A 22014-nucleotide genomic window follows, 5' to 3' on the forward strand; every position below is an offset into this window, starting at 1 on the left:
AGGGAACGGCCATGCCGCAATCCCTTCTCCTTCATTCTCCTCTTGGGATCTTGGGCACGCACGCACACGCGCCCAGCATGAGTTTTAAGCCACTGGGTCTGGGACTCGAACCGTGGTCGACTATATGGGAGTCCAGCGACATAGCCATTACACTAACTACTGGCCCCATGGCCTTTGAGCTTTTATAGATGCTAGTCCTTCTGCTTAGAACTTATTTCCTCACTTTCCTCCAATATTTGCCTGACAAACTCTCACTCATCCTTTAAGACATAGATCGAGGATTGCTTCCACCAGGAAGTCATCCCTGATTACCCTTCCCTTAGGGTTGAATGTCCCCCCTATGTCCCCTCAGCACCTTGCCCTTGCCTCTTTAATAACAGGAATTAAGCTATTTATTTAGCTTTCACTCCGGCTTTTCTCCAAACTCCTTTAGGGTGAAGACCATCGCCTCAGCATCTCCCTTCGTGCCTGATACATAGTAAATATTTCAGATTTCAAAGTAGGAGAGATTGGGTTAATATAACCACTGGTTTGGAAGACTGCTGAGTGACTTTCCAGACAAAAATGCTAGTGAACCTTTGGTTAAGCCTTTGGGATGAGGAAGACGTAGGGTTGAGAGGAAAGAGCCCAGTGTCCCTTCTGGCATTTCCCTCTTCCATTTATGACATTCACAAAGAAAGACAGATCACCAACATTAGCCCAGATTCTGTGGGGGACACAAAGATGAAAAGCCAAAGTCCAGGTCAGCTGGTGCCATGTGGTTAAAGTGACAGGACCCCACACAGCCAGTCTTGTGGTTCAAGTCCTGGATCCAACGGCTTGAAAAACACACCAGGTGAGTGTGCTTGAGTGCCCAAAAATCCGCAAAGGAGGCAGAAATGGAATGGATTGCAGCGTGACCATTTCCTATGGAAGCGGTGCTTTCTCATCAGTCCCCTTTCTCCCAGGGAGCACACATTCTGTGCTGGGAACTTAGAAAATTTTTAGGTTTTTGCCAAAGGGTGCATGAAATCAACTGAGCAAGACAGAGAGAGACCGTGAGAGGGAAAGTGAGAAATCATCCGCCTGGGGATGCCGTAATCCCTTTTCTTCCATTCTCCTCCTGGGATTCTGGGACACATGCACACGCATCCAGTGTGATTTTTAGGCTGCCAGGTCCAGGACTCGAACCCTGTGATTAACCATGTAGTATCTAGGACCTAACCACCATGCCACCTATTGGCTCCCCAAAATGTAAAGTCTTTACCCTCAAGGAGTCTACAGCCTGTGGTGGAGGTGGGGGGATGCCATTCCTTTGTCCTTGCAGGCTATCTACTTCCAGGGACTGAGCTCCCACTTGGATGCATTGGCTTCTTCCTCTCTTTGACTTGGGTGAGGCTCAAGTGTTTCTGCCCTGAGTCTCTAAGAACACTCTTTGAAAACGGTAAAAACATACATGATAAAGAGAAAATCAGACCCTGCCATCTATGAGCTGACCAGGTGCTATGAACCAGGTCTTCCAAGATGTTGCTACAGAAGGCCAGGCTCAGCTCCGCGTTCTGCAGTTGAACACAAATGACTTCATGGACCATCAACATCAGATGATTCTACTGTGCGACCATGATGCAGCAGTCCTGAGACCAAGACCACTCTGTTTAACAGACGACTGTTGTCTCAACACAAAAACCAAACTTACCCCTGCCCTGGTGTAGAGGGCGGCCAATCTGAGAAACCTGACCTTAGACGCATGCAGAAATGTGCTTCCCTGCGCTTCTTTAGCAATGGCTACGAGAGCATTTACATATGAATACGTTATCTGCCTGTGGTCATCGGTTATCTTCCTGTTGTCAATATCCATACCCAATATTGCAGGGCAGCATGAGGCTAAAGAAAGCCACATCTCCTTATCAGATTTTGCCCCAAAATGATCAGAGAAATTACATGGTCATCTTCGCATCTTCAGACGATTGACATCCAAAAACAACTGGCCTTGCGTTCCATTCCCTTTTCCCCCATTCTCTTTGCATTCCATTTCCTCTTCCCCCGTTTTCTGCCCTTTAAAAGAATAAACCTGAGGCCAGTTGGGGTCCTGGCTTTCTCCATCCGAGAAGCTGGGCCCACCCAATTCTCACTTTTCTATACTTGTGTGTTTTTTTGTGTTTGTCATTGCATTTATTTCTAACCCACAGCCTTCCCCACTCAGAAAAACATGTGCAGCCAAGCAGGTCCCAGCACCCTGGCCACAATGGCTGACTGCTACGTCATCTTTGGAATGTGATAACACACACACAATAGAAATCTGCTCTAGCCATTTTCAAGTGTACGGTTTGGTGGTGTTGACTTTATTTACACTGTTGTGTAACAGATGTCTAGAACTATTTTTATCTTTCAAAAATGGAAACTCCATAGCTATCGAACAACTCCCAATGCTCCCCGCCTCTGGCAATGACCTTCTGTTTCCATGTTTCTGACTAGGTGTCTCAGATGAGTGGAAGCATGTATTTGTCCTCTTGTGACTGGCTTATTTAGTTCAGCATGTCTTTATAGTTCATCATATTATAGATATGACAAGATACTCTTTTTTATAAGATTGAATAGTATTCAATATTAACTGTATGTATATACCACATTTTCTTTATCCATTCATCTCTCAATAAACACAGAGTTGCTTCCACTTATTTGCTATTGTAAATAGTGCAATGAACCTGGGTTTGCAAATATCTCTTTGAGATTCTGCTTTTGATTATTTTGGGTATATATCTTGATGTGAGATTGGTGGATCATATAGTTATTACATTTTTAGTTTTTTTTTGAAGATCCTCCATATGGTTGCACCATTTCCCATTCCTACCAGAAATGCACAAGTGTTATAATTTCTCCACATCCTTGTCAATGTTTGTTCTTTTTCTGTGTTCTGTTGTTTGCTTTTTAAAGATTTATTTCATTTAATCTACTATTATTATTTATTATTTTTAAAAATTTGACCAGAAAGAAAGGGAAAGTAAGCTACCAGACCCAGTCCTCAAACTATGGTTGGCCATGAGGGAGTCTAGCGCCTTAACCACCATGCCACCTGCTGCTTGTTTGTTGTTTTTAATCTGCAATAGGGCACATGCACTCATTGGGGAGAGAGGGATGGAGAGAAAGGAATGGGGAGGAATGTGGAGGGAGAGAGAGAGAGAGAGAGAGAGAAAGAAACACTCCCAGGGAGGATGACCATACTGCAATTCCTTCTCCTCCATTCTCTCTTGGATTTGGGGCATGTATGATCGATCACATGCCAGATGTGTTTTTCAAGCTGCCAGGTCCAAGACTTGAACCACGGAGCCAGTGTTTCTCAAGCCACAGGGCCCAGGACTTGAACTGCGTAGTTGGTCATTTGGAATCCAGTTGCCTTAACCATCACACAATTAGTTGGCTCCATAGGTTGTCTAATCATCACTCCACTGATTATTTCCTTTGATGTGTACTAGTTTTTACGTTCAATACAGTCCTATTTCTCTCTTTTTGCTTTTTTTAAAAGGGGTTTTTGCTATAGGACATGTGCACTCGCCAGAAAGACAGAGAGAGACAGGGAGTCAAGAAAGCAAGAAATCACTCCCCCAGGGGGGAAGGCCACGCCGCAATCCCTTCTCCTCCATTCTCCTCTAGAGATCTTGGGCATGCATGCACATGTGCCCAGTGTGAGTTTAAGCCACTGGGTCCAGGATTCAAACCACAATCAACTACATGGGAGCCCAGCGACATAGTCATTACGCTAACTGCTGGTCCCTTTATTTTCGCTTTTGTTGCCTGTGCTTTTGAGATCATATCCAAGAAATCACTGCCAAATCCAATGCTATGAAGCTTCTCTACTATGTTTTCTTGCAGGAATTTTTTTTTTTTTTTTTTTTAAGATTTTTGTCATAGGTGCATATGCTCTCCAGAGAGAAAGTGAAAAATCGCCCCCCAGGGGAGATGGCCATGCCACAACCCCTTCTTGATATTTCTATACTTCTCTCAGGATCTTGGGCACACATGCACATGCACATGCACCCAGCATGTTTTTCAAACCCCAAAGGTCCAGCAGGCAAACTGTAGAGCTGGTCACGTGGGATCCAATGCCTAAACCACTATACCACCTGCTGGCCTTCTAGGAGTTTTACATTTTTAGGTCTATAATCCACCTTGAGTTATTTTTAGTATATGATGTAAGCCAATTTCTTCTTCTCTCTCTTTTTTAAAAAGTGTCTTATTTTATGAGACAGAAACAGGCACCCTCAACAAGAGTCTTGTCATATTACAATGCCCTTCCTCTAGCCCTCCTGCTTGTTGGGATCTTGGGCATGTGTGCATCTGGTATGTTTACAGGTTGACTTGGGAACCTCAGCTGTGGTTGGTCATAAGGCTTCCAGCATTGCAGTTCTGTATGCTGTAACTGTGCCACAGAGACTGGGTCCCGACTTCATCTCTTTGCATGTGGATATCCAATTTCCCAGCATGATTCATCGAGGAGACTGTCCTTTCCACATTGTGTGTCTTGGCACCCTTGTTGGAAGATCTTCTGAACACATATATTCAGGGGTTTATTTTTGAGCTCTTTATGCTTGTCCTTTGGTCTATGAATTTGTCTTTATGCCAGTATCATACATGCTATTTCTTGACCAATTACAGCCTTACTATTTTTCTAGCCTGTCCTCCTTATAAATTAGATTTATTAAGATACCCAATCATAGAATAACTCCCACTTCCTGACATCATCTAACCTAATCCAAATCCCTGCTTCCTTAAATCCTCTCTAAAATCATCTAATAAAAGCTCAAATCCTACAATAAGATCTTTTTACTTACCCTCTTGGTGAAATGCCCTGAAATCTCTGTAGCTCGTGGTTGGGTAATAAAACCAACTTTTTAAAACTACAGGTGGGTTTTTGGAGTTCTTTGGCAGGAGGATGTTGACTAAGAAAGAACAAGATGAATATCTTCAAAATATTATAGAACAGTGAACATTGATAAGGATTCAAATCCAAATAAAATATTGGCGGGAAGGGATAGAAAAAAATGGTCATAAGAGAAATACAAATGGCTTCGTAAGCACTGAAACACATTTTACTTCAAATGCATGACACGGTGCTGCTGATTCAGTAGGTGGCACCTTCATCCAGTCGTTCCTTCGCCACACCCCTTCCCTGGAAGTCCCCACACTGAAAGCCGTAGAAACCCGTTAAGTGGCGAAGTTTATCCTCTACTGCCACCTGCAGAGCCGGCGAGAGCGCGCTCCAAATAGGGTTTAGCTTTGCCTTAGGACGGTGACATCACCTTCCCCAAGTGCACATTCCTGCGATCGCCGTGGTCCTCCCAGAGCGCTGCTGAGCCGCTGAGGGCTGCAAGCCCAAGAGGAGAGACGTTCTAGCCGGCCGCTCACTCGATGGTAAGGCCCGCAGCAGCCTGCTCTGTGGGCGCCGCCATGTTGGAAGCTCAGGGCTCGAACCATGGCTGCGAGCTCGGGAACCCGAGCGCGAGCGCGACCTGCTCTGCCCAGCAGATGCTGGAAGTGCGGCCAGGGCTGTATCTGGGTGGGGCCAGGGCCGTCGCGGAGCTGGAGCACCTGCGGGAGGCAGGGATCACCGCGGTGCTGACGGTGGACTCCGAGGAGCCGGCCTTCAAGGCGGGGCCTGGGGTCGAGGGTCTGCGGAGGCTCTTCGTGCCCGTGCTGGACACGCCCGAGACCGACCTGCTCAGCCACCTGGACCGGTGCGTGGCCTTCGTCGGCCAGGCCCGCGCCGAAGGCCGGGCGGTGCTGGTGCACTGGTGAGTGCCCGGGTCGCGGGGCAGCGCCCGGTCTGGCTTCCACCCCGGTCGGGTCACCCCTTCCGCTCCGAGGCGCCCAGGAGCGGAGCCGGGGCCGGTCAGACCACGGGGCTCCCTCCTGCGGGAGGCGGGAGCCCGAGAGGAGCGGGGCTGGGGCGGGCCCGGGGGCGTGCAGCGCGTTGCGATGCTATGGTTGGTTCATGCTGCAGCTGCCGAGTTGTATTTTGTTTTATTTTGTTTTGTTTTTTGGGTGTGTGTGTGCGTGCTGGGGGTGGGGGCGGTTGTCATCAGTCAAATGACAAAGCCCCTACACCCTAAAGAGTTTACAACTCTGTCATTGGGGCCATATACCTATTCCGATTGCAGTGCAGACTAGGATGGGCGGTGTGTACTAACAAAAGCTAAGGTTTTGTAAATTTCACAAGAGGTTATTATTATTTTTTTAAATGTTTCCGTTGGTGGTGGGCGGGTGTGTGAAGATGAGAATTGGTTAGGATCTAAAGGATCCTTGTACCTTCCTTACCCCTTCCTTGGGGTAAGTTGCAGCTGTCCAAAGAAAAAGGCCAACAGCAAAGTAAGTTATAAAGAAAAAGGAGTTTATTGGTCTTTATAAGAGTCAAACCTTGGAGCCTATAGCTAGAGTCCCACCAGCAGGAGAGTGACAAACGTCCATCTGTTCTGAAGAAGCAAGCTTCTTTTTTATAGTTTTCTTTTATAATTGCCGGAAGGCGCATGTACTGATGAGAGAGAGGGGCAGAGAGAGAGCACCTTCACCCACAGGGCGTGGTCACGCTGTTCTGCAGTTTTCCGTTTTTCCACACTCACACATGCATTCTTTTTTTTTTGGAGAGGTTTTTGCTATAGGGCGTGTGCGCTCGCCATAAAGACAGAGAGAGACATAGAGACAGAAAGCGAGAAATCACCCCCCAGGGGGGATGGTCACGCCGCAATCCGTGGGAGTCCAGCGACATAGCCATTACACTAACTGCTGGTTCCCCACACATGCATTCTTAAATCCACTGGGTTCAGAATCTCAACCAGGTCGGGCCATGTGGAATCTGGCTCCCTGCTAGACTCTGACAGTCCAAAGCAAGCTTTTTTTTTTTTTTTTTTTAAGAATTATTTAACTTTATTATTTTTATTATTTTCCAGTTTTCTCAGAGAGAAACAGAGAAAGAGAGAGGGAAAGTGGGAAAGCAAGCCACAATGTTCAGGACTCAAACCAGGGACAGCCACGTGGGAGTTCAGTGCCATTAACTACCACGCAATCTGCTATCTGCCAGCCCTGGCAAAGTAGGCTTTTAAACTTAAAAGTTAGGTTTAAAAAGAGTTCCTATTGGTCAAAGATAACAACACCGTCTTGGAGCTATGGGAGAAAGGATTGAGTAAAGGTTCATTAGCATAAGTTATCTAGAGTAGGTTTTTGGTAAGATAATGGTTTGCTCTTCTTTGTCAGCAAGATTTGTGGCTAGCTTTAAAGGGGCCTGGTGGGGACCAGCGGTGGCGTGGTGTTCACTTTGTCTCTGTCAAATTAAAAATAAATGGACGAATAAATAAAATTGAATAATTCTTTAAGAAAAAGGGGGTCTGATGTAAGTTTTCATTAAGAAAATGAACATCTTTGTGAAGGTCAGTCTCAGACACCAGGACATAAATATGTTCACACAAAGGATATAAGGTGGTGGTAACATCAGAGTAGTCTGGGACCAGATCCCAAGGCCCTGAGTGCTAAGAGCAGAGGAGTTTGAATTTGTTACAAAGCTTCACTAAGTTAATATTTTTTGGAATATGTAATACATTTATATGAATTAGAATTCAAAAGGAACGTGGAAATAAGTGGAATAATTCTTTTGTCCCTTGGCATTATTTCAGAGGCAATGGGTTTATCTTGAGTAAGGTAGGAAAAAAGTGCCCCTGAAGTTTTCCTTTAATAGAGCTGGAGACTGGTCGGTGGCATGGCAGGCGGTGAAGTGGGAAGCTCTGTGAGGCTGGCCCTCATGGGAAGGTTCTGGAGACTTCCCTGGACACGCCCGTGTGCATGTGCCGTTGATCCCAGGGCTGCCTGAAGCCCGGGCTGGATGCAGTTGGGGGTGCCTCTCTGTCTCTCTTGATCATAGAAGAGATAAATAAACTAAAAGAGATTTAACTGTTAAAGGCTTTAAAAATATGGGGTTGGCTTTTGTTTTTAATTACTGGCTATTTGCTATTTTATTTTGAAGGTTTCTTTTTCAGTCATGCAGGAGTGAGTCGAAGTGTTGCAGTAGTGACTGCTTTTCTGATGAAGACTGACCAGCTTACCTTTGAAACAGCCTATGAGAACCTCCAGACTGTCCAACCAGAAGCGAAGTGAGTCTGTGTTACAGTAGTGATTCTGCTTCTGTGATGTGATTTTATTGAAGAAAACGGAGCTTTGTATTGCTTTGTCGTTCCAGGATGAATGAGGGGTTTCAGTGGCAACTGAAATTATACCAGGCCATGGGCTGTGAAGTAGATACCTCTAGTGCAATTTATAAGCAGTATCGTTTACAGAAGGTTACGGAGAAGTACCCAGGTAAGAAATAATTGTTGTTCGCACGTGTGGGGCTCTTTCAGGATGTCATTACTGCCGCTATAGCCATTGCCTCGCTGTTCCAGCAATGTGAGGCAGGCAGTATCGTTTCCTTCTGGAATTGTGGGTGGGCCAGAAATAACTTACAGTCACGTAGTTTTTGAATGATAGAGGTGGGATTTGAACTCAGTCTTTGCCAGAACCCAATTGATTAATCACTGCTTTTCTACTCACCCTGATTTTCCTACACTGGAGTTTATTTGTTTGCTTGTTTTTGTTTTGATTATTTAATTTTTGCAAGTATCACTTGTTGCCTCAATTTGACATTAATTGAATTTTATTTGAAAGTGTAGCAAGTTGATTTTGACAAATGGATACTTTTTAAAAAAGGTTTATTTTTAATTTAATGTATTATTCTTCTCCAATTTTGATTAAAGAATGACAGAGAGAAAGGGAGATGAGAAAGCAAGCCACCAGATCCAGGACTCAAACTGTGGTTAGCCATGTGGGAGTCCAGCGCCTTAACTACCATGCCACCTGCTGGCCCCAACACATGCACATATTTTAATTATGTCATTTAGAATTACAGAATTTACCTCAAGAGCTTTTTGCTGTTGACCCAACCACCATTTCACAAGGATCCAAAGATGAGGTTCTCTACAAATGTAGAAAGTGCAGGTAAATATTTTGTATCCTCTGGAGATTTTTATCTTATTTCAGTACTTAAAGCTTTCTTTTCTTATATCTCTGTAGAAAGATATGTGTTTTTTTTTTTTTTTTTTGAGATTTTCACTGTAGGGCGCGTGCGCTCGCCAGATAGACAGAGAGAGACATAGAGACAGAAAGCGAGAAATCACCCCCCAGGGGGGATGGTCACGCCGCAATCCCTTCTCCTCCATTCTCCTCTTGGGATCTTGGGCACGCACGCACACACGCTCAGCGTGAGTTTTAAGCCACTGGGTCCAGGACGCGAACTGCGGTCGACTACGTGGGAGTCCAGCGACATAGCCATTTCGCTAACTGCTGGTTCCCTCTGTAGAAAGATATGTTTAACTGGATAGTATAAAAATTTTAATTCAAATCTGCTTTCAAGAAGACACATTCTTAAAAGTAATCAGATAGTAGGGGTTATTGAAAATTTAGGGAACGTGATCAGTGTTTCATTATTTTGTTAAAGAAGTATCATACACTGCACCTCTGCTTCTCTTCCTTTGCCAGTTACTAATGTTTTTTGTTTGCTTGGAGATTGCAGGCGATCCTTATTTCGAAGTTCTAGTATTCTGTATCATAATGAAGGAAATGGGCCAATAGCCTTTGCCCACAAGAGAGTGACACCAGCTCTCATGCCTACCAGAGGGAGTCCGGCTCAGTGTACATCTTATTTCATTGAACCCGTACAGTGGATGGAATCCACCTTGTTAGGAGTGATGGATGGACAGGTGCGAACACATTTTATTTTCTACAGTGTTACCATATTGTCTATATATTTTATTCCTTCTTACACTGTTAAGCCATATTACTGGTGTTTTACTCCATTTTAAGTTTGTTTTGCCCAAAGATTATGTCTTCCTATTAATAATATAGATAAGACTATCAAAATTAGAGGGTTTTTTGGTTTGTTTTTAGTTCAGCTGCTATGGCTTAGCAGTAATACAAGTGCCCTGCAAGGCCGGAAGCTGTATGGCTGGCAGTGGGATTGCTTGAAAACATGAGAGGCGCGTGTGGTACCCAGGGTGCTGAGAAGCTGGAGGGCTAGGAGAGGGGATCACGGAATGATCCTACAAGGTTGCTCTCCTCCTCCTCTCTTTCCTCTGTCTCTTATTTGTGTACAAGTGCTCTCTATCATTAAAAAAGTGTATTTTCTTTAACTACTAGATCTAAAAGAGTAAAGCATTTTTTGTTAAGAACCACTGGTCTAAGTTAATAAATCCCTTTTAAGGCTATTTGTATTTATTTTTAAATATAAAATTAACATTTATTTTTAAATTAGGATTAGAATATAGGGTGCCAAAAGTGGTATCGTATATTCAAACCTATGTTTTTAATTAAAATTTAACAAGATTTGAACTTCATAGCGAGGAGGGTAAACTAAGGATATTAAAATGAGGCTTAAAATTTCTTCCCTTTCTTTTTCTCTGTTGGCTTCATGTATCTCTCTCTTTTTCCTAATCTAAGTATATTTGCTATAAGATTCTTTTTCATTGTTGAAGACTGCAACTTATTGAATATCCTGTGACACCATGTTTTTCCAGGTTTATATGATATTAATCTGAACGTATTCTGTAATAAATCTTTTTTGTTTTTAAGGTTTTTGCCATAGGGCGCCTGTACTTGCCAGAGAGAGACAGAGACAGTGAGAGGGAAAGTGAGAAATCAACCCCTTGGGGGATGGCCACCCAGCAATCCCTTCTCCTCCTTTTTCCTCCTGGGGTTTTGGGCACCCATGTACACGAATCTGGTGTGATTTTCAAGCAGCCAGGTCTGGGACTTGAACTGTGATCGGCCATGTGAGATTCCAGCACCTTAACTACCATGCCACCTGCTGGCCCCTATAATCAATAATGTTAATAATGACTTTTAAGTGATATTAGCATATGTTATAATAATTTATATAGTATTTTAATAAGTTCTGTATTGGGGCCAGCCCGTGGCATGGAGAATGGAGGGCAAGGGCACTCCCCCTGGAGGGGTGATTTCTCGCTGTCTCTCCGGCAATCCCTTCTCCTCCATTCTCCTGTTGGGATCTTGGGCACACATGCCCAGTGTTGAGATTAAGCTGCTGCGTCTGGGACTCAAACTGTGGTCTACTATGTGGGAGTCCAGCAATGTAACCATTACACCATCTGTTGTTCCCTTAGTAATGGTTTTAGGCTGGTCTATAGCCTAGCGGTTAAGGGAGCCTGATCCCATATGGCCGATCGTGATTCAAATCTTGGCCTTAGAAGTTGGAAAACTTGCTGGGTGCATGTCTGTGCATAGTGCATCTGATAAAATGGAGAAACAGGAGAGGGGATTGGTGGGTGCTCTCTCTCTCCTTCCCTGTCTTTTTGGCAAGTACACTTGTCAGTTGGCAATTAAAAGAATTTTTTTTAAAATAATTATTTTGGGTACCAGCAGATAGCATAATGGCTGTCACTGGACTTCCATGTAGTCGACCACGAATCGAATCCCGGACCCGATGGCTTAAACTCACACCGAGTGTGTGTGTGAGCATGTCTAAGGTCCCGAGAGGAGAATGGAAGAGAAGGGGTTGCAGCGTGGCCAACCCCCCTGGAGGGTGATTTCTCACTTTCTGTCTCCCATGACAGGCTGCTTTCTCTTTTTCTCTCTCATACATGCACACTCCCTCTGGCATAAAAAAAGAAAATTCAAGATATTTATGTAAAAATAGATTTAATTTTTTTCATTTATGGATTCTGAGTTTTACGTTCAGATTTTCTATAGCACAAAATTACAAATAAAAAACTACCTTGGGCCAGCAGGTGGCATAGTGGTTAAGGTGCTGGACTCCCACCTGGCTGACTGCTATTTAAGTCCCAAGTCTGGTGACTTGCTTTCTCACTTTCTCTCTGGCTCTGGCTCTGGCTCTGTCTTTCTGTGGTGAGTGCATGTGCCCTATAGCAAAATTTAAAATAATAATAATAAATAAAAATAAAATAAATAATTTTTTTGAGAGGTTTTTGCTATAGGGCACGTGCGCTCGCCCGAAAGACAGAGACAGAGAGACCAAAAGTGAGAAATTACCCCCTGGGGTTTGGCCATGCCACAATCCCTTCTCCTCCATTCTCCTCTCGGGATCTTGGGCACGCACGCACACACGCCCAGTGTGAGTTTAAGCCACTGGGTCTGGGACTCGAACCACAATCAACTACTTGGCAGTCCAGCGACATAGCCATTACACCAACTACTGGTCCAAAAATAATCCTTAATTTAAAATAAATAAATAGAAGCCATATGTGTATGCCACATCCATAAAGCCTTCCTTAATTGAGTTTATAAAGAATTATTTACTTAATTTTATTTATATTTTTAGGAGAGATTTTTTTTTTTGCTATAGGGTGTGTATGGTCACTGGAGAGACAGAGAGACAGAAAATGAGAAATCACCCCCAGGAGAGATGGCCATGCCACAATCCCTTCTCCTCCCTTCTCATCTCAGGAATTTGGTCATGGCATGCACGCATATGCACCCAGTGTAAATTTTAAGCTGCCAGATCTGGGACTTGAACCAGGATTGACTATGTGGGAGTCCAAAAATGCAACCATAACACCATCTTTTGGTCTCATATTATTATTGTTTTAATTCACCAGAGAGAGAGAGAGAGAGAGAGAGGGAAAGAAAATCAGAAAGCAAGCTGCTAGGTCCAGGACTCAAACCGTAGTCACCCATGTGGGAGTCCAGTGCCTTAACCACCTTGCCACCTGCTGGGCTTTGAGTTCTAAGCTTCAGTTTTTTCCTCTCAAGCTAGAATTCGTTGGTTCCCTCTCTAAACTCCCTGAGTGCAGCTTGACTCCCATGTGTAATCGTAGTTCACCACCTGTTAGAGTAAAGCTCCGATGTATTTTAGCTCACTTAATGACAGAAATGTCTCGAAGGTAGGGACCAAGTCGTACTTGTATTCATATTCCACATTGCAGAGATAATTGTGTGTTCCGTATCCAAGTGAATTAATGGAATAACCCATTTGCTCTCTTTCAGCTGATTTTTTTTTTTGCTATAGGGTGTGTATGGTCACTGGAGAGACAGAGAGACAGAAAATGAGAAATCACCCCCAGGAGAGATGGCCATGCCACAATCCCTTCTCCTCCCTTCTCATCTCAGGAATTTGGTCATGGCATGCACGCATATGCACCCAGTGTAAATTTTAAGCTGCCAGATCTGGGACTTGAACCAGGATTGACTATGTGGGAGTCCAAAAATGCAACCATAACACCATCTTTTGGTCTCATATTATTATTGTTTTAATTCACCAGAGAGAGAGAGAGAGAGAGAGAGAGGGAAAGAAAATCAGAAAGCAAGCTGCTAGGTCCAGGACTCAAACCGTAGTCACCCATGTGGGAGTCCAGTGCCTTAACCACCTTGCCACCTGCTGGGCTTTGAGTTCTAAGCTTCAGTTTTTTCCTCTCAAGCTAGAATTCGTTGGTTCCCTCTCTAAACTCCCTGAGTGCAGCTTGACTCCCATGTGTAATCGTAGTTCACCACCTGTTAGAGTAAAGCTCCGATGTATTTTAGCTCACTTAATGACAGAAATGTCTCGAAGGTAGGGACCAAGTCGTACTTGTATTCATATTCCACATTGCAGAGATAATTGTGTGTTCCGTATCCAAGTGAATTAATGGAATAACCCATTTGCTCTCTTTCAGCTGCTTTGCCCAAAGTGCGGTGCCAAGTTGGGCTCCTTCAATTGGTATGGTGAGCAGTGCTCGTGTGGGAGGTGGGTAACGCCTGCTTTCCAGATGCATAAGAACAGAGTGGATGAGATGAAAACGCTGCCGGTGTTGGGATCACAAGCAAGGAAAGTGTGACCTGTGACACGATGGCTGGGGAGAAACGTGTTGAACATGTGTGTTCCCCTCGCTTGTCGTCATGGCGGGTGTCTGGTTTTAGGCCAGCACTTTGGAAGTGTGAGGAGATCAAATCATTTGATGTAGCGTGGAGGCTGTGTCTCGTCAGCTCATTACATGCTTTAAGTAGGCTATGTTACGTGGCAATCGAACCTTTTTAATCATGTACATTGTTTTTTGATTGATATTAAAGTCTTTTATAACTCAGATGCTTTGTTCATATATTTTTTTAAAGTCTTGATTTTTGGAATGTTAGTCATGTGACCTGAAGGTTTAGATGGACAAAATCATGTGCAGAACTTTTAAACTGTTATGTGTAGATAGATACTCTTCGGTTTCCAGAAATGCGAAGCAGATCTGTTGGACATATTTTGAAATTTCTTTCTCTTCTCTTTTAAAGGACTTGAGTAAATCCTATTCTGGAGTTTTCTTGGAAATAGAAAGGAAATGCCATTAGTAAAACATAGATTAAAATGTGCCTTTCTTGTTACTGTTCAGGAATTCCAGTTACCTACACCTTTAGAAATGTGTTTGAGATACATCTTGAAATTTATCTACATAAGGAAATGTACTGGGGCCAGTAGGTAGTGTGGTGGTTAAGGCGCTGGACTCCCACATGGCTGGCTGTGGTTTGAGTCCCAGACCTGGTGGCTTGCTTACTAACACTTTCTCTGTCTCTCTCTCTGAGCACATGTACGCTATAGCACATTAAGAAATAGTAAAATTAATTTTTTAAAAAAGGAATGTATAACGTTAGGTGTGTTTCTCATGAAGGAAACAATATGGAGTTACTATATTAGTTACTTTTTCCAGCACAATATTTTTGAGTATTGGAAAAGGTTACTTGATCCCTAGACACTAGAATTTATTTTACTTCATATTAATAGTTAGAATTGGACCTATTTGATATTTGAACACTTACATGAAATCAGAATTAATAAAGAGGATATATGGGGCCGGCAGGTGGCGTGGTGGTTAAGGTGCTGGACTCCCACATGGCTGACCACAGTTTGAGTCTTGGACCTAGGAGCTTGCTTTCTCACTTCCCCTCCTCTCTCGTCAAATTAGAAAAAAAAATGAATAATTCTTTAAAAAAGGAATATATTAATACTGGGTTGTATTTTTTTCTATTCAAAAATGTGTCATGACTTTTCTGACAACCCAATAGTTATTTTTTAAGATAGATTTTTGCTATAGGGCATGTGTGCCTGCTGGAGAGAGACAGTGAGAAATCCCCATGCCCCCACCAGGAATGGCTACACCACAGTCTCTTCATTCTCCATTCTCCTCTTGGGATTTGGGGCATGCACGCACATGTGTTGGGCATGAATTCTAAGCCTCTGAGTCTGGAACTTGAACTGTGGGAGTCCAGTACCTCAACCACTACACCACCTGCCGGCCCCCAGATTCCTTCTTATGAGATATGAAGATTTTTTTTGTGATGTAACACAACTAATGAACTTAGTATAGTATTCAGAGTTTTAAAATATTGTGGGACCAGCAGGTGACATAGTGGTTAAGGCATTAGATTCCCACATGGCCAACCATAGTTCGAGGCCCAGTCTTGGCAACTTGAAAGTCATGCTGGGTATGAGTGCCTGCATGCCCAAAATCCCAAGAGGAGAATGGAGACGAGATTACAGTGTGGTCATCCCCCTTGGGGGGGTGATTTCTCACTTTCTCCCTCAGTCTCTCTCTCTGGCAAGCACACTCGCCCTATGGCAAAAACCTTAAATGATAATGATAATGTTGCAATTTATCAAGCACATTCCTGTGCTAGTCGCTGTACTAAACATTTCGCCTATATTTAAACGTCACAGCAACATTGTGAGATAGGTCCTTTTCTCTTTGTGAAATCGAGGTTGATAAAGATTAAGTCACTTTTTCAAAGTTAAATTGTTAGCAAATGGTTGAACCTCGATTAGAATCAAGTCTGCAAGGCTGACCCACATGGTAAGGTTCAAGGTTCAAATCTAGAGACCTTCCTGAATATGCTAGGAACACAGGTGCCCATGATCTGGGTCTGGCAGAGGCTGGGGGGTGGAAGATCACCCTGTCAAGACCCTGCTTAGGGTTTCGTCTCTCTACCTCTCTTCCTCTGTTATGGAAGAAATAAAAAAAAAGGTGTCATCCGGGACCAACAGTTAGCGTAATGGCTATGTCACTGGACTCCCGTGTAGTCGACTGCGGTTCGCGTCCTGGACCCAGTGGCTTAAAACTCATGCCGGGTGCATGTGCGTGCATGCCCAAGATCCCAAGAGGAGAATGGAGGAGAAGAGATTGCGGCGTGACCATCTCCCCTGGGGGTTGATTTCTCACTTTCTGTCTCTCTGTCTCTGTCTGTCTGGCGAGCGCAAACGCCCCATGGCAAAAAAAACCCCAAACAAACAAAAAAACCTCTCCAAAAAAAAAAAAAGACTTATTTTCTCAGGGCAGTAGTTGGAGTGGTGGTTGAGATGCTGGACTCCCTACATTCTGACTGTGGCTAGAGGCCTGATCCTAGCAGCTTGCTTTCTCACTTTCCTTCTCGCTCTGTCTCTTTCTCTCCGGTGAGTGCATGTTCCCTGTAGGAAAAAAAAAAAAAGATCGAAAAAAGTTTATTTTTTCTAAAGATGAAATAGGGTCAGTCCTGTGGCCTAGTGGTTAAAGGATCTGGATTCCACATGGCTGACCTTATGGACTGACTCTCCGCCCAGTGACTTGAAAAACAAACCAGGCACGTGTGTGAACATGTCCAACACCCCCTCAGGACGGGGAAATGGAGGAGAAGGGATTGCAGCATGACCACACTTCATTCGGGTAGGGTCCTTTTTCCCTCTGCCTCTCTGTCCATGTCTCTGTCTTTCTCTGGCAAACACAGAGAAAAATAAAATTAAGTGTTAGTGTTTGTATAATGTAAGTTTTCCTAAATGAGAAGTTCTAAGGAACCTACAGGCAAAATGTTAGAGTAATAGAATTAAGCAAGGTTTTGTAAACAGATTTCTATAAAATTTCAATCATGTTACCATGCCTCCAAAAGAGCTGAATGGGGGAGAAACTAAACTATGGAAGTATGAAAAGAGGGGTCAGACAGTAGTGTGGTTGGGGCGGCCGGGTCACATGTGGCCGACAGTGTGGTTCCAGTCTCGGATCCAGAGGCTTGAGAAACATTGTGTGTGTGTGTGTGTGTGTGTGTGTGTGTGTGTGTGAATCCCAAAGGGATGGAGAAATGGAGGAGAAGGGATTATGGTGTGACCAACGCCCATGGGGGCTGCTTTCTCACTTTCCCTCTCTCTGTCTCTGTGTCTCTCGCTCAGGTGAGTGCACATACCCTCTAGCAAATTAAAACAAAACTATGAAAAGAAATAGAAAAGGAAATATTAATGACCTAAGGAGAAGGAAAGATTTAAACTAAATATACACACCAGCGATCAAACAAATACTAATGCATTTGAATACATTGAAATTAAAATTTAGAGACGAAACTTCACAAACAAGGGTCAAGCTGAAAGAAGGTATTTCCAAGATATGTAGTAGTTAAGTGCATAAAGTAGATTATCTAAAGACCCACACGTGGAGAGAAAGAAAACACAGAAGCGAACTTTTTAAAAGGTAAAAGGTGAAGTCCCCAGGAGAGGAAATTAGGTTAAATAGACTGGGAGAATGTGACACTTCTTTAATTGTCAGGGAAACGTAAGTGATAATGACACCATCACCGTGGCAAAAATGATGAAAATCTGCCCACGAGATCTCGTGTGGGTGAGGATGTGGGGCAAGGATTCCTTATCGCTACTAGTGAGGGTGTAAACTGATGATATTCGGCACATGGTAATTCTCCTTTACACAGGTGGACATATGTGCTAAAGACGTTCTTGCACATGTGCCCAAGAAGATCCATGCAAGAATATATTTTATGTAGCACTGAATAGTTGAAACAACCCAGATACCCATCTGCAGGTAAATGAAGAAAGATACTGTGTGTGTGTGTGTGTGTGTGTGTGGGTGTGTGTGGAGGGTGGTCAGACCATGGCACAGCTGTAAGACCTGAGGGCTCTGGGAGGTGGACCCACCTGGGAAGTTTCCAAGCTCAAGGTCAAGACCTCCCTGAGTACACAGGGCACCTGCTGGCCCATGATCCAGGCCAGCTGCAGCTGCAGTGGGGGTGCGGGGGTGGGGGTGGATCAGAGTGTAGGGATTCTGTAAAAGGCGCTTTCCCTCTGCTCATGGAAGAAATAAGTAAACTTTAAAGAGAAAATAATTGTGATATGTATATTCAAGGAAATACTATGTAATAGTTAAAACATGGAGAAGTCCTCGAAGAGTAATGTTGAATGAGAACGTGATTTGGGGACCAGTAGGGTTTTCTTTCTCTATTCATGATAGAGTGTGTGTATACACGCGTGGCAGTGTTTGTGTGTGTCTCTGTGTGTGTGAGAGAGAGAGAGAGAAGCACCCTCCACCGGGCCTACCATGTCCTGAACCCCTTCCTGCAGTCCTCCAGCCCACCAGTTCCTGGGCACTTACACAGGTGCCCAACATGTTTCAGGCAGACTGGGCCAGGATCTGAACCGCGTGGGGTCTGGCTTCTCTTGAGCAGTGCCGTCACTGTCTAGAACCGGCCCAGAATGTGATACTTTTATGTACATTAAGAAAAGGGCCGTCTCCCCTGAAAAGGAGTAGCATGCCTGACGACACTGGAGAGGGGGATCCTTCCCCTGAAAGGTCCCTCCTTGCCCAGGGGGGAGGGGCAGGACGCCCTCTTTTTGCAACATCTCTTCTTTTGCTCTGGCTATCCCCTCCCACCCTTGGTTTTGTGCTACACTTCAGATTCCTATTTTGTGTTGAACTTGCTGCTTTTTTTCATATTGAAAAGATGACATTGCCCAAAGAGCCAAAAATAAATGGGAATTGAAAAAGAAAAAAAAAAAAAAGGAAAAAAAAAAAAAGAAAAGGGCCATCTCTATGTCCTGGTAGTTAAGGCAGCTGGATCCCACATGGCTAACTGTGATTTGGGTCCTGGCACCTGAGAAATACACCAGATGTGTATGAGTGTGTGCCCATAATCCCCAAAGGCGGGAGAGTTGGAGAAGTGGTTGCATGGGGAGGGGGGTGCTTTCTCCTTCACCTCTCTCGTTTCTTTGTCTCTCCAGTGAGAGTATGTGCCCTCTAGCAAACAAACAAACTAGGGCCTCCTGTAGCCTAGTGGTTAAGGGAGCAGGATCTCACCTGGCTGAATGCAGTTTAAATCCAGGCCCTGGGGGTGGGGGCGGGGTGTCCCAAATCCCGATAGGATGCAGAAATGGAGGAGAAGGGATTGTAGTGTGAGCCCACCCCATTTGGAGAGGGTTCTCACATTCTCTCTTTCTGGGGAACACACATGCTCTCTGGCAATTAACCACACACACATACACACACACAGTAAAAACAAAACGTCCCCAAATGATAGTAACTGTATATATCTATAAACATATTTAAACACTGTAGAAGTAAAAACTAAAATGAACTAGAGTGATTCCCATAAGACTCAACAGTAGAAATTGTCTTTGTGAAAGGGAAGGAAATGAAACAGGAAAAGAAGAAGAGTTAAACTTTATCTGTAATGTATAATTTCTTACACTTATGAAAAAAAATCTGAGTCAAAAATGAAAAATGTCAAGATTTGTTAATTTTGGTATTAGGTACCCAAATGCTTGTTTCCTAATTACCTGCATTTTTTTGAATAAAATAGTAAAATCTTTTGAAAATTAAACAAAAAGGAAAGGGTCAGCAGGTGGTGTAGTGGTTAAGGTATTGGACTCCCACATGGTCGACCAAGGTTCAAGTCCTGGACCGAGCGGTTTGAAAATCACACTGGTATGTATGCGTGCGTACCTAAAAATCCCAGGAGGAGAGTGAAGGACAAGGGATTGTGGCATGGCCATGCCCCCTTGGGGAATATTTCTCACTGTCCCTCTATTTCTCTGGTGAATGCACATGTCCTATGGCAAACATCTTAAAAAAGAAAAAAAAGGAAACTTTCTGAAGTTCAGCCATAGTGATTTTTCTTAAAAGACTAAGGTGTCTGGTGAATATAGAACAAAAAACTTGGGGAACCAGCAGTTGGCATAATGGCTATGTTGCTGGACTCCCACGTAGTCGACCGTGGTTCGCGTCCTGGACCCGGTGGCTTAAAACTCACGGTGGGCACGTGTGCGTGCGTGCCCAAGATCCCGAGAGGAGAATGGAGGAAAAGGGATTGCGGCGTGACCATCCCCTCTGGGGGGTGATTTCTCGCTTTCTGTCTCTCTGTCTCTCTCTGTCTGTCTGGTGAGCGCACGCGCCCTGTAGCGAAAAACCTCTCCAAAAAAAAACCAAGTTGAATTTACTTTAGTTTTTATGTCAATTAAAAATCTTGTCATAATTTAAATACATTTAAGTAAATGTTAAAAAAACTTTTGCGTTAAAGGTGCGGAACAGGGAAGGAAACATTTGTAGATTAGAAATGTAAAAAAAGAAAAAGATTACTATTACAAATAACTACTAAAAACAACCTGAAAAACTGGAAGAGGAGGCAAACATTTTCCTTTCTAAGTAAAGAAAAGTTAGTTCCATTATTTGCATTTTTCCTCCCTCACATAATTCTTTTAAAAGAAATTTTAAAAGAATTATTTAAATTTATTTATTATTATTTTTTAAGTTTGCCATAGGACACATGTGCTCACCAGAAAGAGGCGGGGGGAGTGAGAAAACAAGCTGCCTGGTCCGGGACTTGAACCATGTGGGAGTCCAGCACCTTAATCACCATGCCACCTGCTGGCCTGCCCATATAATTTTAATGTCTCCCGCACATTTCTTAAGTCAAAGACTTTCCTGGGGCTTGTTTCCCAGAAGCTTGCTTTCCAGCCACACTATCACGGTCGATTTACTGATACATATCCAGAGACGCTTTGCAAAATCTACACAGCTAAGCCGGCAGTGCCTCATAATGCGCACCTATGTCAAGTGAAGGACTTAATGCACAGGTGGGAAGTGACATAGGCGAGTTGCTCACAGTTCACTGGCAGAGCAGGTCTGAATAATTAGCACCAGCGGCTTTTCTTTCCAGATATTAATACCTTACATCATAAATGTCAACCATAGGACGAAGATGCATCCTCAAAACTGAGAAGGAAGCCCATAGCTCATGAAGGTTTTATCAATATTTTCCTTCCATTTTACTATCAGAAAATAAATGCAGGGTGGTGAGATTAAAAAAAATGTTTTTTTTTTCACTTTAAATGAAAACTTCTTAGTTCTCTGATGACAGGGGATTTCATGGATTGTTTTCTTGGCGTGAGTGGGTGCTATTCTGTATTATGTAATCCGTAGTAATAATCAACCCGGGAAGCAGTACTGTTTTGTTAAGTAACCCTGGGAAAGAGTCCACTCGGTCCTAGAGGGATACGTGTGTTTGTGGTAGACTATTTAAATATTCCCTGGCGGCCGAAATGTACAAAGAAGGAAAACAGAAATTCTCTTAAGTATCGTTCTTGAAATGATTTTATGAAACTCAGTTCGCATTTTCAGTTGGAGTTTGTGATAGGTGAATTTTTCAGTAAAATTCGAATGTTAAATTTTAAGTAATAAAAAGATTGGGAATTTAGATTATTGTAGATCTTAGGATAGGTTCTCTTGGACTTGATACCAAGTCCTATGCTTTAGAAATTGATCTTTAAGAGATACTTTTGGACGTGGGGAAATCTGCTTTAATATTTGCTTTACATTTGTTGATATAAAAGCAGGCTTTCTAGCGACTCAGAATATCCCTTACCTAGATGGTGTGCCCCTAAAGAGGAGGTTCTTACGAATGTGGAAAAGGAGCTGGTTTTTCTTCCATCTCCTTGTGTATATGAAGAATTTTTACACTGATAAGAAATTATTCGTAAAAATTAAACGAAATTTACTCCGTTAGTCTGTAATTTTGTCCCGAGAGACCCACACTGTGTGAGAATAATCGGGGTAAATCAGTATGCTAAACCAGGGGTTTTCCTGATCATGTTTGATATCGTCGAGACATTTTGTTTAGCCGAATCCGCGTGTGCGTGCCTTTTCCTCCCACCTAAAAACAGACGGACGGAAAGTGCGGAAACTCCAGGAGGAAACATTTACTTTGAGATCGATTTCAACCAGCCCCGCC

The 22014-nt window shown here is 43.5% G+C and overlaps 2 protein-coding genes across 4 annotated transcripts in view; both read left to right on the forward strand.

The window, feature by feature from the left end:
* The first annotated feature begins 5054 nt into the window (after positions 1–5054).
* DUSP12 (dual specificity phosphatase 12) lies at positions 5055–14089 on the forward strand. 3 transcript variants are annotated; one of them, XM_006142232.3, is made up of 6 exons: positions 5060–5768; positions 8001–8114; positions 8201–8319; positions 8898–8994; positions 9569–9755; positions 13680–14089. In XM_006142232.3, exons 1-6 carry the CDS (start codon positions 5386–5388, stop codon positions 13839–13841), a joined length of 1062 nt encoding a protein of 353 aa, XP_006142294.3. In that variant the 5' UTR covers positions 5060–5385; the 3' UTR covers positions 13842–14089. The 3 variants fall into 3 exon arrangements, with proteins under 3 accessions (XP_014439014.2, XP_027623257.1, XP_006142294.3); XM_014583528.2 differs by lacking the exon at positions 8898–8994 and having other exon boundaries at positions 5055–5768; positions 9562–9755; XM_027767456.1 differs by lacking the exon at positions 9569–9755 and having other exon boundaries at positions 5057–5768.
* Positions 13853–22014, forward strand: part of ATF6 (activating transcription factor 6) — a 255241-nt gene continuing 247079 nt past the window's right edge. Inside the window, exons 1-3 of the mRNA XM_006142264.2 lie at positions 13853–13963; positions 17547–17618; positions 20727–20860. Coding sequence (XP_006142326.1) covers positions 13853–13963; positions 17547–17618; positions 20727–20860 — 317 coding nt within the window. The remainder of the gene's footprint in view (positions 13964–17546; positions 17619–20726; positions 20861–22014) is intronic.

This window comes from Tupaia chinensis, unplaced genomic scaffold, assembly GCF_000334495.1.
Source record: "Tupaia chinensis unplaced genomic scaffold, TupChi_1.0 Scaffold000070_1, whole genome shotgun sequence".
Classification (NCBI taxonomy): Eukaryota; Metazoa; Chordata; class Mammalia; order Scandentia; family Tupaiidae; genus Tupaia; species Tupaia belangeri.